Genomic DNA, 16,859 nt, shown 5'->3' on the forward strand with positions numbered 1-16,859 from the left:
GGCCCATTCCCAAAACTCTCCTATGTCTTGCAGTGATTATTTATAAAATAAGGCATTCTTTTTTGTACAACTGAAATACAGCTTTGGAAATCTTTTTTTTTTTTTTTTTTAACTTTTTAAATTTATTTATGTGAGTAAACTGTAGCTGTCTTCAGACACACCAGAAGAGGGCATCAGATCTCATTACAGATGGTTGTGAGCGACCATGTGGTTGATGGGAATTGAACTTAGGACCTCTGAAAGAGCAGTCAGTGGTCTTAACTGCTGAGCCACCTCTCCAGCCCCCAGCTTTGGAATTCTTAGTACAGTGCTATAAGAAACAACTCCCAATGCCAGGCAGTCGTGGCGAACGCCTTTAATCCTAGCACTTGGGAGGCAGAGGCAGGTGTATTTCTGAGTTCGAGGCCAGCCGGTCTACAGAGTGAGTTCCAGGACAGCCACAGCAACACAGAAAAACTCTGTCAAAAAAAAAAAAAAAGGAAAGAAAGAACGAACGAACTCCCTTGGGGCCAGAGTGATGGCTTAACGGTTAGCAGTCCATGCTGCTTTTCCACAGAGCTTGGGTTCGGTTTCCAGCATCCAAGTCCAGTGGTACACAAATGCCTTTAGCTGCAACTCCTGGAAATCTGACTCCCACTTCTCAAGTCTGCACACATGTAGCTTGTTCACACCAATATACACACCAAACGATAATAAATCCAAAAATCTTTTGAGAAAAGAAAGGAAGGAACAAGAGTCCAAGCCAGATATGGTGGTGCAGCCTGGAATTGCTGTACCCTTGAGACCGAAACAGACGGCGCTTTGAGCTGGAGGCCAGCCAAAGCTATATAGTGAGTTCTGGGACAATCTGATCTAAAGAGTGAAACCCTGCCTGGAAAGACACAGGAAGAAAACAAAACAACAATAACAAATATTATAATTACCAATTAGCCATGAGAAATCAAAGTTATTTCTCACTCTTGGGATAAGGAAATAACGATACCATTCATCAACACGTCTAATTTCTTATTTTAGATCTACTCCTTAGCTGCATTCTCTATGACAATTTATTGGTGAACTTCAATATTCTTGTTTCTAAAATATGGAAGCTGAATTTCTGATTAGTTCATTAAGAGGAGAGAGACTCAACTTTGTTTACCCAATACTCACTGTAAAATGACTGTTTCCTACAAACTGTGCAAGGTGGGAAGGCACAAATGTGTGATTGCTGCCAGGAGACAACTCCTAATAACAGCCGCTTAGGTAACCAGTCTGCAATTGCAATTATCTATATTGCTTCCATTCTACATGGGGCATTTTTCTAAGGACTTCACATGTATTGATATTTAATACAAATTCCTGCAAGGTAAGTACTATTATTGTCATCTCTGTTTTATACATAAAGAAATCAAAAAGAAATGTTAAATAACTCCTCCAAATGACTAAAGTAGTGAGTGAGAAAGGTGGAGTTTAAGTTCTCTCAATCTGTTTTGCTCGCGGTGGCAATGAACACTCAGCCCTTCAATTGAATCGTTGCAAGAACACCTCCTGTTCTCATCTCCTGTCCTCTTCTTCAGCTTGTGAATTCAGTTATGAATATCCTACTAGCTTAATCCCTCCCATCCCCCTCATTAAGACAGAGCCTGACTCCTAACACAGGCTGTCCTGGAATGATAACCCTCCCACCTCTTAATCGCAGTAGCTGACACCACAGGCATGTGCTCTCCTTATTTCCAATCAAGAGTGAACAAATTCTTCCAGAAAAGTAACCAGCCATGAAACGAAGTACACGCTGATACTGCTGAGTCGTGTTCGGGAAACAGACATAGTTCTGTTACTGTGGCAAAATGACAAGTGTCTCAATAAAACTGTCGTTAAAATGTTTTCCAATTAAAAACGTCAACATCAGACATTTGCCTGCAATGTCATCTTACTACATAAACAACAAAATTTGATTTTTTTTTCTGTTTAAAATATTAACCAGACTACTTTAATTTCGCACTAAGTCATTCAGTACCTCACACCCACAAAAACATGTAGGTACGAGGTTTGACACAGGCTAATCTCCTCCGAACAGGGCTTGAGTGTGCACCAGAGTGACTGACTGTTCCATATGGTCCCTAGATCCTTTCTTTTCACCCCCTGAGAAGGAAGCTGGTGGTGCCCCGGTGCACACACATTCCTTGGCCGACTCACTTGATCTCAGAATGTGCACATGTGGCAAATAAATCCCTCGAACTTTCTGTCAGCGAGAGAACTCGGGTTAGGGTACAAGTAGCTACCTTCAAAGGCCAGGTGCCACTCAGGTCCCCACGTCCACAGCCAATGATCTCATCAGAAAGCGACAGCAGAGACACTTCCTACTCCAAACGCGGGTCGCGGCCCCAACGGGTGCAGACTGATGACGCAAGCCGTCCCGCACCCATCTCCGCAGCTCTTCTACCCAAGCGAGGAAGGCCTGCACCCCGCCCCTCTCGGGGCACCGTTAAGATCGTGGCGGTGGCCCAGAGCCTGTCGAGACGCCCTGCTGTGATCCATGCCCTCTGGTGGCTCGGCTTCTAGGAGTGGCCACAGAGGAGTACCCATGACATCCCGGGGTTTTGACGGTAAGGTCGTCTTGCTCCTCCGGGGTAGGAACGAGGGTGGCTGCGTACTTATGTAGCGCCCCCGCGCGGACACTCCTCACAGCCATAGGAGGCGAGCCGGGGGGCGGGGAGAAAGAAGGAAGTGGGACGGGAGGTGCGGCCTGAGCGCGCTTAAGCGGGTGAGAAATACACTACATTTCCCAAGAGTCTCTGGGGCTGGAAACCGGTGAAATCTCCCAAAAAACTGGGGCCGAGGCTGCTGTGAACTCGCTTTCCCAGCGTGCCTAGCTCCCGGCGGCTGCGTGCGCGGAGAGGGCGCGGCGGCGCGGCTCTGGCTGCGTCTAACGCGGGACTCTCTTTCCCAGGGTCCCGCCGCGGGAGTCTCAGGCGGGCAGGCGCGCGGGAGACCGCGAGCGAGGCAGCGGACGGGGCGGCTCCGGCGGCTGGGCTCCGCGCTTCTCCTTGCTCCTTGGCTTCTCCTTCAGCCGCTGCGGCTGCTGCCGCGATCCCGGCCGACATGGCGGCTGTGTTGCAGCAAGTGCTGGAGCGCCCGGAACTGAACAAACTGCCGAAGTCGACGCAGAACAAACTTGAGAAGTTCCTGGCCGAGCAGCAGTCGGAGATCGACTGCCTGAAGGGGCGGCACGAGAAATTTAAGGTGGAGAGTGGTAAGTGCGGAGACGCTCTCCGCGCTCCGGTTTGGAGCTGGGGCCGACCTCCTTTGCACGCCTGCCCTCTTCTCCCTGGTGAGGTGTTCAGGTAGCAGCTTCTCAGGCTCCATGTGCAGCGGAGGCCTTCTCTCTTCTCCCCGCTGTGTGGTTTAGATCGGGGGGCGGGGGGATCCTCCCAGATCTAAAACCACCTTCGTTCATCTCGGTTTCCTTTTACTAAGCGTGGTCTTCTGTGGAAACTCCTCAATGGGCCCACCGACAGAAACTGGAGAATTTGGCCCAGTTTGCACCAGATTTTTAGGACTATGCAATCCTAATCTAATGCTGTTTTGCTGTACTTTAAATGACAGTAACCTCCTCCCTCCCCCCCCTTTTTTTTTTACTTACCTGCATTTATAAGCCTTTACCCATTTCCCCCCTTCGGTGCCTTGTTTTTAGTGTGTATAGCACCCTGTGATCTAATAATGCAGTAGATGGTCGCGATGAGAAATTTGTATACAAAAGGACGGCACTAGAAAGAGCAATGAAATTGCGATAAATGAATATATGGTGGTTCTCCCAGAGCGTTGAGACTTGATAGGAAATATATAATAAAAAGATCTGCTTGTAAGTTCTTGTCGTTGCTTTTGTATAAGGAAATTACAGACATAGCTTAAATATTCTTGGGAGAAAGAAAGCAGTTATTTAAAAAACAGAATTTTTTGTCATATGTTTTGGTTTATCATTAATTGAGGGAATGGGGTCTATAGTATGGTAGATTGATTAGAAATTTCCACCTGATTTAATTTTTTCTTCAATAAAGTGCTTACTTATCAAGCAACGTTGATAAGTAAAAATATCCAGTTATTTTGTGACTCTTAAGAAGTTTGTATAATACACTGTATTCTGTTAATTAATTTACACACAGTCAATATTGAGTAATTTATATGTCCCAATAATGGGATGAAGTAGACAAATGCAGTCCCTTTTTGTGGGAAGTCTGCACGTTTATTTTTATAGAAATTTAGGTATCGTTTAAATTATTTTTACATTAACCCCTTTAAAACAATGCACTTTTTAATTAAGTATTTTTTTATTTATTAGATAACTTATATTTAAATGTTTAATAATCTCCTGAGGTCTGGAGAAAATACAAGATACAACATTGCCTGCCTAGATGAAATTAATTTATGAACCCCCTTTTATTCAATGTTGTCTTTATATGCCAGTTAAGAATAACGGGAAAGTCCTTTTCAGTGTTTAATCTGTTTATTAAGATTAAATTTTCCAATAGTGTATCTTAAGTTTTGCAGTCAGTGTTAGAAGAAATAAACAGTGGTATTAATACTGCTTTCAAGGGCACGTGTGCATGATGTTATTCATGGTGCGTGGACTTGTCTTTTGTAGAACAACAATACTTTGAGATAGAGAAGAGGCTCTCCCAGAGTCAGGAGAGGCTTCTCAGTGAGACCCGGGAGTGTCAGAACCTGAGGCTGGAGCTTGAGAAGCTAAGTAAGTATTTGATTATATCTTTATAACTGTTCTTGGATTCCCAGCTACACCTTAAATCACACATGCAGGGAGCTGCCCCTCCTGGAAACAGACTTTCCAGGTGGCAAAGCCCTAATCAGGGATACAAACAAGGTAAGAAATACCTAGCCCTCCTGCCTTCAGGCCTAAGACTGATCACACTATGGACTCCAAAATTGTGTTGTTTACTGGGAAAACCTGTTTTTAGTAGTTGTAGTGTGGCTCAGCCATGGCACGCACTTTTAATGTGGGAAGCTTTCTGCATGAGTTTTGTAAACACGCAGAGCAAGCAACCAGCTGACAGGAAGTAAATGTAGGATTATTAAGAAAAAAACAAAACAAAACAGCCAGGCAGTAGTGGCACACGCCTTTGATTCCAGCACTTGGGAGGCAGAGGCAGAGGCAGAGGCAGGCAAGTTTCTGAGTTCAAGGCCAGCCTGGTTTACAGACTGAGTTCCAGGACAGCCAGGGCTACACAGAGAAACCCTATCTTGAAAAAACCAAAAAAGAAAAAAACAGTAAGAGAAAGTCAGGACCAATAGAGAGGCATACAGGAAGTAGAAGGGAGAAACATCAGGTTTGAAGGAGGACTTTTTTGTAATATCTTGAGAGAGAAGCATTTGTTCTGGAACTTCAGCTGGTTGCCTTCTCTGCCTCTGTGAGCTTGCAAACTTTCACCCCAGCATCTGGCTCCCTAGTCTTCATTGATAAAATCAAAAGATTGAGATTTTTGTTAATAGAAAACATAACTGTTACATCTTGTAAATCATATGATTTCCTCATACTTAATGCCTTTGGGACCTTGCAAACACCTTCCTCAACCCAAACCACAAAAAAAAAGAAAAGAAAACCATAGTGGTTTTAGTCTAATTTGATGGTGTCAACAGACCTTGGGCCTATACCTCCTGCTCACTCCTTCCTCACAGGAACCTTAAAAGAACACAGTGCTCTCTCTGAGAGAGCCTAAGCTTTCCTTCCCTACCTTCTGACTAAAGGCATTCAGACCTGTGCCTTCTCAGTGCCCTCTCCCTCACATCATTCTCTGAGCGTCATTCTCTGTGAGCAGCTACTTACAGTGTGGGAAATGCTCAGAGGCCTTGTCCGGAGCAGTTGCAGTTTGTGTTCCCCTTAGTAAAGGTATGGTAAGGACATAGGCTGGCACAGTCTGCAGACCTGGTTTCTAATTCTGACTAATAATAAAAGTGTTCTTGCCACACATGCCATAAGTAGATGGCTTTTGTAAAAAGGATAAAGGTAGTTGGAAGCGCGTGTGTTTCCGTAGCTTTACACATCAAAGGTACTATTGAGAGTGATTGAAGTAGCTTAAATGTGTACTTGAAGATTTAAATAGTGATTTGTTTTCATAGGAAAAATTTAAAAGCTACTGATTTCATTATACCTTGTTACAGCTTTTGTGAGTCCAGCATATTTCTTCTATGAAGCTTGGTTCCTTAGGAAGAGTTTAGGTGAAGCCTGTGACTTTCATAGGAGGACAGAAGAAAACTTAAGGGTTGAAAAGCTTTTAAATTAAATGTAGCTTAAGTTTTTTGTTTTGTTTTGTTTTGTTTTTTCCAAGACAGGGTTTCTCTGTGTAGCCCTGGCTGTCCTGGAACTCACTCTGTAGACCAGGCTGGCCTCAAACTCAGAATCCGCCTGCCTCTGCCTCCCGAGTGCTGGGATTAAAGGTGTGCGCCACCACTGCCCACCTAAAATTTTTGTTTGATTTGATTTCATCAAAAAGGAACACAAGAAGCTCATAGTCATAAGTAAACTTGAGCTTTTCTCTGGCTGTTTAGTGTATAATTCTGCAGCTACTTTGGATGCACTGACATTTAAAGAAAGCTCTGTAGACACAGGCATTGGTGGTGCACGGCCTGGACTGTGCTTCTCTTCAACAAAGCACAATACGGCTTGCCCAGAAATGGTGCTAAAGAATGTCATGAGAATGTCTCTGATTACTTCTTTTGTGAGGTATTTGTGAAGATAAAGATGAATGTAGACAAAAAGGAGTTCCTTCCTAGGTTGGACAATTGTACTTGAAGTGTGTATTTGTGTACACAATTACAGAAAATAGTAAGTAAAACAAAATAGAAAATATAGAGTAATGGTTTTTTTTTTTTTCCTTTTATAATGATACAGTTTTTATTTTGTTTTTTTGGGGGGTGGGTTTTTTTGTTTTTTCGAGACAGGGTTTCTCTGTGTAGCCCTGGCTGTCTTGGAACTCACTCTGTAACCAGGCTGGCCTTGAACTCAGAAATCCGCTTGCCTCTGCCTCCCAAGTGCTAGGATTAAAGGCGTGTGCCACCATGCCCAGCATGATACAGTTTTTAAAATCCTGTTGAATTACCTGTGTGTAGGAACTGGGAGATGGCTCAAGTAATTAAGAGCACTTGGTGTTCTACATGACCCAAGTTCAGTTCCCAGCTCCTACATCAAGTAGCTGACAAGCCCACGACCTTCTAAAATTCTAACTCCTGGGCACCTGTACGCACATGGCTTCTACTTAACACGGGCACACAAGTGCACATAAATAAAAATAAATCTTTTAAAATTGCCTATACATAATGTAGGGTTTGCTTGTTTCCTCTTTAAAGAAAGGTCTTACTAGATAGACCTGAGGAGCCCAAACTCCTTGTAGCTGTAGCTATCCTTGTATCTACCCTGCCGTCCAAGTGCTGGGATTATAAATGTGAACATCTATGCCTGGCTTTAGATGCTTTCATGAAAGAAATTTTCAAATGTGTATTTTTCTTATATAACTGTATATATTCTAATGACTAGACATATATGGGAAGACAAACGTGTCATGAATATAAGACAGAGCACAAACATTTTTCTATGTGAAAGGCATGATTCTTAGTGATTAAAAAACATGGAACTACAGATGTTTATTATAATATATACTGAATGCATTTTATGTGGGTCAAATTACATTATATTTATTGGTCCTGGCCTGCTTACTTTATTTTATATAAATTTACCTAGAAAATGGAATTTAAAAATTGGCATTGCTAATTTTGCTACAAATTGGGAACAAACTATTTACATGTGATTGTAGCATACTTAAACCTTTTAGTCTTGAATATAGTAAGATCAGAATGTATTTGCAAATTTGGAATATGGTCATAAATCAGTATGGACTCCTGTTCTTCATTTTAAAAATGTGTGATGGTAGTAGCTGGGTAAAAACACAATTTTCAATTAACATATCTGTGTTCCTACATCCCTTTTCTCTAGATAACCAAGTAAAAGTGTTAACTGAAAAAAACAAAGAACTGGAAACTGCTCAAGACCGTAATCTAGGCATTCAGGTAAAAAGCTTTCCAGTAAATATCTGCTTTTAGGTACTCAATACTAGTCAATGGAAGGTTAAGCATTCTACTAGAAACTGCCAACAAATAAATAGAAATGTGTACATACATAGACTTTGAGTTGTTTTTTTTTTATGTATTATCTATTGAATTCCAACAGTAACCCAGCATTCATGGTATATTAATATACTTGGGAGCTGGGTCACTCTACATTGCTGACTGTTTCTTTAGAGCCATGATAAGAATAACAGATTAAATGTGATAGAAAGGGTTGCTACTATGTTCTTTTAAAAGAAGAGTGATACCCAATCTTTAACCATATAGGACTATTCTTTTAAAATTACATTTGATTTGAGACTGAGGTTTGTTTTTCAAAACTCTGTAAGAAAAACATGCTTTCAGATTCCTTATAGGAGCATAATATACCCAAAATATTTCAGTAAATTAATTTGTAAGGAATATACAGTGCTTTGAGCCCTTTAAAATTTTTAATTTGTTCTTGTTTGGGTTTTGTTTTGTTTGCCTCAGTATTAAAAGAAAACTGTTTTCAGAAAACTTAAAATACGTATTTACATATGGAAAAATAACAGCATGTTCTTGGGTGAAGTGGGTTTGCAAATTAATATAGGCTTTAATGCAAGGTCCTGATACACAGTCTAGGTTTGATGAAACAGCAGCAGAGTGAAGTCTAACCCAGAACAACTGTGGACACACGAATAGATACAATTTAACAAAACAAAATTATTGAGAACTAGGTGTGTAACTGCCTTGTAGGTCAGCTTTCTGTTAGACACTGTAATAAAACATAGAACTTACTTATTTAATTATATAAACTATAGAGGTTTATTTTCATTGACAATTTTACAGGTTTCTGTCCAAGATCAGTTTGCTGTATTGTTTTGGGCCAATGGCAAGCCACATAACATGGTAGGGAGATCTTGGTGAAGGAAACTTCACCTCAGAATAGGATGCAAAGAATAGGTAGCAGAGGGTCTAGTGACCCACTTTTTTCTTTAAAGGCACACCCTCGGTGACCTAAAAAAAACCTTATGATGTTAATAATATCATTGAGCAATAATGCCACAGACTAGAATCCAAACTATGGTCCTTAGATGGCCATTTCTGAAGCAGCTGGTTTCTATTGAAAATAAGTAAACAGTCACATTTGTAAAAACATTTTTAGGTATATTTAAAAGTTAATATTTTACAAGGACACTAGAGAACAAAATATGAAAATTGTTGTTCTAATGAATGATAATGTTGCTTAGAAACACAAAATACAATAGAATGAATATGGAGTACCATAACAGAAAATTGGTTTGGTGGTAGTAGGTTTGGTTTTGGTTTGTTTGTTTGTTTGTTTGTTTGTTTTTCTTGGAACTATAAAACTGGAAGACAACAGAGCTAAAACTGTCAGCCTTTGAATTTGACAATGGTCTCTTTAGAAATCACACCAAATGTTTAAGCCATAAGAACAAAATTAATTATGACCAGAGCAAACGGGAGACCCTGTGTGCTACAAAGGAAATAAAGCTTAACAGTAGCTATCAGGAACAGGGGGCAGGGGAATATCTGTAAGCCACTTCTCTGACAAAGGCATATTATCCAAGTTTTATAAAGAAATAGTAGTAGAAATAAGTAATTTTCTTTGAAAATGGACAAAAGACTTATTTTCAAAGAAGACAGTAATGATCAGGTATATGAAAAGGTCTCATTTGTTAATTGTAAAAGACGTAAGAAAAATGCATGAACACACAGTTTGATGATAACACATGGTTATTATCAAAGATGTTGGCAGGAATACAGGGAAAAGGGAATGGTTCTTATTTCTTGCTGATTGTACATTGCTGATTTATGTGTAGCTTGATACATCCAATGTGAAAAACAACATAGAGGTTCATAAACTAAACATAGAATGACCTAGCAGTCCTCCTTCTGGGTATAATATTCAGAGGAATCTTTACATTGTAAAAGTAGGCATACTCATTTATGTTCATTGCTGCATGGATCAAAGTAGTCAAAAGTTTGAAAACAACCTGTAGTTAGTCATAGACAGCTGGATAAAGAAAATCTGCTTATGTTTACACACAGTATAATATTTGGTCTCAAAAAAAAAATGTTATGTGCACAGAATGGGCAAATATAGAGAACATCTGAATAAGCCATACACAGAGAAATGATGTTGCTTATCTAGAGTCATCAAAGAAATTAGTCAGATATTTGGAAACAGAGATCAAGCTGATTGGCGGGGTGAAGGAAATGCAGGTTGAAGGAACAAATATGTAGAGTGAAAAAGTCTCACAAATGTATAGAAGGTTCTAGTTAATAAAACTGTATTGTGTTATAACTTGGTGAAATAGATTTTTTTTAGCCACTCTGATAAAACAAATGAGATTTATTCACTTAACTATAATGATGATTTGGTATGGTTTTATCTATATATGTTATACACTTTATATATAAACAGTTTTATTTAAAAGAGGTTTCTAAGTGTGAAAGCATTTTAAGGACTTAGAGTAGGTCTGTGCAGATGGCTCAGCACGTAAATCACATGCATCAGGCTTGAGAACCGTAGGTTGAATCCCTAGAACTCACAAGTGCTTGGTGGGTATGGCTGCCATTTTGTAATTTCAGGGCAGAAGTACTAAGTGATTGCCTGTAATAGACTATAAAGACAACATGGACTCGCTGTCTTGGTGAGCTCTAGGTTCAGTTGAAACATTACCTCAATGAATAGAGACCAATCAAGAATTAGCAACATGGCCTTTGTTCCCTGAGCCATGGCTCTGGCCCTCCTTATGTTCTAAGGGTGGTCTTAAACTTTTTGAGTTACGGTCTCTTTCTAAAAGTAAATAAATCTTTTTAAAAACCGTTGGAGATAGAGGCAAAAGAAATATGTATAAATGATTGGTAGGTACATTAATGTTTCTCAGCTTGTAATAGGAAATGTAAAACTTTACATTTGAAGTTTAACATTCTTTACATAAAAATATGCATATGAGCCAAAATCTGTTTATAATATATGACTTCTTTCAGGTGAAAAGGAAACTGCTACAAGAAAAATACATGCAAAGGAAGTATATTATAAGTAATGAATGAGAACACAAAATGTTTGTAGTAACAGGAAAATGCAGGTTAAAGCAATATAGTAAGATAATTGTGTTTCACTGCCATGTGTTGACATGTTACACCCAGCTTGTTCTAAATGCTCAGTTGTTGGTTAACTGGTTGGTTTTGTTGCTTATGACTCTAAAGACCTCGTAAGGAAGCTCTGAAGAGGTAATTGAACCCAAACACAAATGTGTGATAGTTCCCACAGTTGGTTTTTGAAGACATGCAAATTATCTATTACATAGCCAAATATAAAGGCTGTATAAATCATTGGGGCACTTCGGTGTAATGAGTGACATGCATTCATAAGCCTAGGAAAAATTAATTTAAAACTCAGAAATAGAGGTGTTACGATTAAAAGTATTTTTTAATTTGTTGATACCTAAGTTATAAGGAAAGAAAGCATTTTTTAAGTAACTGCTAATGTTAGTTGAATTGATGATTCAAGTACCTGTATTGTTTAACTTACATTCTTGAACTTGGTGTTTCTTGATATGACAGAGCCAGTTTACAAGAGCAAAGGAAGAGTTAGAAGCTGAAAAAAGAGATTTAATCAGAACCAATGAGAGGTTATCTCAGGAAGTTGAATATTTAACAGGTATGAAAAAAAAAACTGTGCCTTTAACTGCATTCTTTGTTATTGTTGGTGCTAGGAGTTGCTTCTGATGTTATATTTCTTTGTTCTGTTTCTTTAGTGTGGAAGTTCAGTTTAAAAATACTGTTGTTGCTTCTGTATACATATCGCTAGCCATTATTAAGATGTTGGCCAGGTATCATGTTACCTGCCTTTTAATCCCAGTACTCAGGATTCGGTGGCAGGCAGATCTGAGTTCAAGGCCAGCCTATTTTATATAGTTTTAGGGTAGCCTGGGCTACATAGAGAAACCCTGTCTTGAAAATAAATAAAAGAATAAATCAAACTAGAGAATGGGCAGCTTACCTGACTGCACACTGAAAAAAACACCCTCCCTCAGCAACCACTGTCAGTACTTCCGGGAGAGGTAAGCATTGTGGACCCCACACCCTTCTGAGATGGGATTGGCGGGCTCAGTGTCTTGCAAGTGTGGCCCAGGTAACACATGTTCATGTTGCAGTTCATAAGTGAGAGCAAGTGTAATTAAATTCACTGGACCGTGAAAAGAAGCCACGAGAAGGTTAGCAGAGGTCAGAGTATAGACGTAGACTCTATGAAGAAGGCTATTTGCAGAAAAAGGAAGGAGATACGGGGGAACACTGGACAAAAACGACTAAAGTTCATTACAGTGGTATAAAAGGGTCTTAAGAATTTTTTTAAACAGAAAAAATATTGAATTTAGGAGACAGGAATATAAAATGTATCGCCATACTGTTTGATATATTTGTCAAAAATGAGTTTTAAACAGTTAGTGATACTTGTCTTTGGGCTTTTTTAAAAATTTAATTTCTGTAAATAGGAAAAATGTTCACATGTTTATGTTGTATAGTAATACACAGCTTGGAATTTGATTTTTAGAAGAGAGTGACATCGGAATGTTTGCTGATTGTGTTGATTAGCTGGCTGATGGTAATTAGGATTAAATGAATTAGTTTCATAAAAACATGGTTATTGAAGAACAGAAAAAATATTAAATGATTAAATTTTTAATGGACAATTTTTATATTTCTTATTACCTTTTAACTTAAATGGTTATAATAAAATAAAAAGATTTTAAATAGAAATTTAGTTTGTAATTATGACAGAAGCAAGCTAAAACAGGGAGTTAAAAAGCACTTACTTTGTATTAAAGGTTTATGTTTCTAATAACATTTTGTTACTTAGTTTCTGTGAGTGTTAGCTCCTCATTATTTTCAAATGCTCACTCTCATCCTCCTTTCTAGAGGATGTTAAACGTCTAAATGAAAAACTTAAAGAAAGCAATACGACGAAGGGTGAACTTCAGTTAAAACTGGATGAACTTCAAGCTTCTGATGTTGCTGTGAAGGCAAGTAATATTGGTTCCCAATAAATGCGGACTCAAATGCCTAAGGATCTACTTGTTACTGTATTTTGTGGTACCTTAATCTAATTTCTACTCTGAAATAAAAGATCATGTATCCCTGAGCTACCTTTATTTAAAAATAGTTAAATATTATTTTAAAATTGTCTTTTTAGTATCGAGAAAAACGCTTAGAACAAGAAAAGGAATTGCTACACAATCAAAATTCATGGCTGAACACAGAGTTGAAAACCAAAACTGATGAGCTGTTGGCTCTAGGAAGAGAAAAAGGAAATGAAATTCTGGAACTTAAGTGTAATCTTGAAAACAAAAAAGAAGAGGTGAGTAGTAAATGTGCCTTGCTTACGGTGGAGGTGGCCTTTGTTCATCAGTAAGTGACACTTCCACCTCCTCAGTTACAAAACGTGCATTGCATGTGACAGCAGAGTTCCACTGTAACCTAGGGGAATGTTTAGAGGAATTTGTAAGGACTTTTTAATACCACCCACTCTAATACTAAGCCTTTCTTTCCAAAGATATGTTTAAGAAGTAGACCTGTTTTTGCGAATTATGTTCAAACATTTTTCCATCAGTTGATTTTGACTTAGAGTACACTGTTAATTTTGCATTGTATGACAATGGAAACTTAAAGTACAAGGACAGCCTCAGGCTAATGAACTCCTGTATATTTAGTTTCCTTTTTTGGTCAGTCTTATCCATTTGGAGAAACAGTAAACCCGGAGCCTTTGCTCCTCTTTCTGTTACGATATAGAGATGTAAGTTCAGTTGAATGGTCTGTTTTCTTGTTACTCTTACGGAAGGGAGACATTTGGTGCACTGAGTGGTTGCATGCAGACATTAAGAGAATGCAGTACATGATTACTATGGTAATTCATAACAAGGCCATTTAAAATCAAAGAAAGAAATGAGCATCAAGTAAAGGTTGACCTGTAAGAAGTCTCTCCATGTTTTAACCTTGTAGTTTCTACAGTACCACCTATGTTTACCCTGGGGTATCAGGAGCTGCTGTTAACACACTTTTCATTGTGTAGATCAGAGTCCACGGTAGTCATCTTACCTAAAATAACTTTTGACTAAGAGCTTGAAAAATGTTTTTGGATCAGGACTAATCTTTTCAGTAGAGTCAGTTACAATAGTTAATGTTCAACAGATTTCTGATTGTAACCTAATTTATAATTATGGCAAGGGAAGTATTCTACAGAGGAACCATTTAAAAGCATGTACTCCTGCTGGAAAACTATAACAATGTCAGGTTTGTGAGTGGAACAACAGTAGTACCATTAAAATTTCTCAACAACATTCACCTTATTTTCCAATCATTGAGATATTGAGTTGCCTAGATACAGTTGACCATTGTTAATTCTTTCTTAGATAAAAATGCATCCTAAGGGTCCAAACCAAATAATTCCCTGTGGAATCATTCACTACAGAATGACATGATGATAATATGGAAGCATTTTTAGTATCAACCCAGTGCTCTAATTGCTAATGACAGTAAAATTAGAATTAAAAGTTTATCTGCTTATGGTTAAAATTATCTTTCATTTGAGTTTTCTTCAATTCTGGACATAATTTAACTGAACTGTTGTCTGTAGTTTTTGCCAGTTTGAACTTTTAACAAGGAGGTTTTTTTTGTTGTTTTTTTTTTTTTGTTTTTTAATGAGTGAATCTAAAAGCCTAAAACCTATATAAAAACCTAAAGCTTGTCTAAAGGTCCAAGAATGTAATTTGAACGAATTAGTAATCATTTGGAATATCTGTTTAATTTATCATGTGGTAAACTAGTATCTCTAAGACCACATAAGGATTTGTATTTGACATAGCATATCCAGTGTTCACCTAAGCTGGCTGAAGATGGTGTCAATTATAACATTTTATGCATGAATAGAGATATGGCTTATGGAGAAGAGGAAAAAGAACAAAGGTTCTGTGGCAGAGAATTCTTATTGCATCATCTCCAGGGCCCAAGATGTTACTTACTTCTGAGGAAGTAAGTGAGGTTTACTGTGAGCGTATATAGTGGACAAACGCTCTCAGACGTCTAGAACAGCTCTCTTAAAAGAAGCCCTGCAATGTTTCCACAGTGTAGATGGTAAGGAACTTGGTATGGGCCTCCAACAAGGTTCAGGAGTCTTCTCTGAGGTGATTTTCAAGAGACTGTATCCAGGTCATACACTGGGAAAGGACCAGCTGGATTGTGTCTGCTTTCTTTCACTAAATACAGTAGTCTGATCTTAATATTATCTGAAACTTGTACTTTTATGAGAATCTTTTTGGTGAATTTCTCAAAAGTAAACCATTTTTGAGTTATATCTACTATCTGAACTAGAGGTGGTCTTTCTCCTGCTGCTGGGGACCAAGCACTTTCGGTGGCATTGCCTGTATGAAGCTAGAGCTCCATTGGTAAAGGGCACAGTGGTGCAGTCAAGTGCCTTTTTTGGCTCCTCTCTGCTCTTTCAGAGATCGTTGTAGGTAGACTTCAGATCCACTGGGCTTTTATACTACATACTCAATAGACACAGTGGGCAGGAGGAATTTTGTAGAGGCTGGAATATATGCTAAAAGAATTTCATCACATTGCATGATGATGACAGAGGAATAAGGTCTTATTAATCATAACCATATTTTCTTAGTCATGTCTATATATTATAAATTTCCATTTTTTGGAGGGGATATATTTTACTTTTGACAGTATAAACCATATCAAATGATCTCAGTTGTTATGAGTCTTTCCCCCATTTGTTTATAGGTTTTGAGACTGGAAGAACAGATGAATGGCTTGAAAACATCAAATGAACATCTTCAGAAACATGTAGAGGATTTGTTGACAAAATTAAAAGAGGTATATGGTGACCTCTTAAAAATATTTTTGTTGTTTTGATTTTTGTTGTGGTGGTGGTTTGGTTTAGTTTGATCTCCCTGGGCTGGCCTTAAGGCTTACAGTATAGCCAAGGATAGCCTTGAACTCTTAAACCTCCTATTTCCACCTCCAAAGTTCTGGGATTAGAGGTGTACTCCCATCACACTGGTTTTTATACACACTAGTCAAGATTCTACTAGTGGAGCTATGTGCCAATCCCTCAAATAAGTTTCACTTACAAAATTATGAAAGCATGTATATTTGTGTTACTTGGCAAAATATTGTCAAATATTTTTGTTTTTGTTATTTTTAGATAATATCTTACTATGTTTTCCAGAATGGATGGGCCCTACTTCTTTAGCCCTCAAGCTGGCTTCAAATTCTTACTCCTTCTCAGTTCATTAATGATAGGATTGTAAGCCTACACTACCATACCTGTCTGAGACCATGTTCTCATCTTTCTCCATAAAACAACCAGAGTGGCTCTAAATATTTTCTAAGCTGATAGAATCATAAACAACAGTTACATGTTTTAGACAAAGTACTAGGTACAAAACCAGTGTGATTTCATTTTAATTTTGTTATTTTGCTTGATGGGTATTATTTGATTCTCAAAGTAATTTACTATCAGAAATCAGTTTCATTTGTAGTCTTTACAAAAGGAACTTTCTGTCTTGATGTTTCATAAATATCTTAAATATTCAAGCTGTACTTGCTGGTATATACATATAAAGTTGATCTTTTACTTTATTTTTAGGCCAAAGAACAGCAGGCCAGTATGGAAGAGAAATTCCACAATGAGTTAAATGCTCACATAAAGCTCTCTAACCTCTACAAGGTAAGTCCTCTGGCGGCAC

General features: G+C 38.4%; 2 protein-coding genes across 7 annotated transcripts in view; one reads left to right on the top strand and one right to left on the bottom strand.

Annotated features, from left to right (window-relative positions):
- Odr4 (odr-4 GPCR localization factor homolog) overlaps positions 1 to 2,649 on the bottom strand; it is a 32,182-nt gene extending 29,533 nt beyond the window's left edge. Inside the window, exon 1 of one of the 4 annotated variants that reach the window (XM_029482388.1) lies at positions 2,262 to 2,649. The gene's annotated coding sequence lies outside the window, so the exon portion shown is untranslated. Of the gene's footprint in view, positions 1 to 2,175 lie in introns of all 4 variants that reach the window. The other 3 variants (XM_021154749.2, XM_029482374.1, XM_029482378.1) reach the window with 3 other exon arrangements.
- The window catches only part of Tpr (translocated promoter region, nuclear basket protein), a 59,536-nt gene continuing 45,091 nt past the window's right edge, over positions 2,415 to 16,859 (top strand). For 2 of the 3 annotated variants that reach the window (XM_029482349.1, XM_029482354.1), the window contains exons 1-9: positions 2,498 to 2,585; positions 2,930 to 3,232; positions 4,622 to 4,726; positions 7,982 to 8,055; positions 11,668 to 11,764; positions 13,024 to 13,127; positions 13,298 to 13,462; positions 15,892 to 15,984; positions 16,760 to 16,840. In XM_029482349.1, coding sequence (XP_029338209.1) covers positions 2,516 to 2,585; positions 2,930 to 3,232; positions 4,622 to 4,726; positions 7,982 to 8,055; positions 11,668 to 11,764; positions 13,024 to 13,127; positions 13,298 to 13,462; positions 15,892 to 15,984; positions 16,760 to 16,840 — 1,092 coding nt within the window. In that variant the 5' untranslated portion in view covers positions 2,498 to 2,515. Of the gene's footprint in view, positions 2,586 to 2,929; positions 3,233 to 4,621; positions 4,727 to 7,981; positions 8,056 to 11,667; positions 11,765 to 13,023; positions 13,128 to 13,297; positions 13,463 to 15,891; positions 15,985 to 16,759; positions 16,841 to 16,859 lie in introns of all 3 variants that reach the window. The other variant, XM_021154820.2, reaches the window with a different exon arrangement.

The sequence above is a fragment of the Mus caroli genome, chromosome 1 (genome assembly GCF_900094665.2).
Source record: "Mus caroli chromosome 1, CAROLI_EIJ_v1.1, whole genome shotgun sequence".
Lineage (NCBI taxonomy): Eukaryota > Metazoa > Chordata > Mammalia > Rodentia > Muridae > Mus > Mus caroli.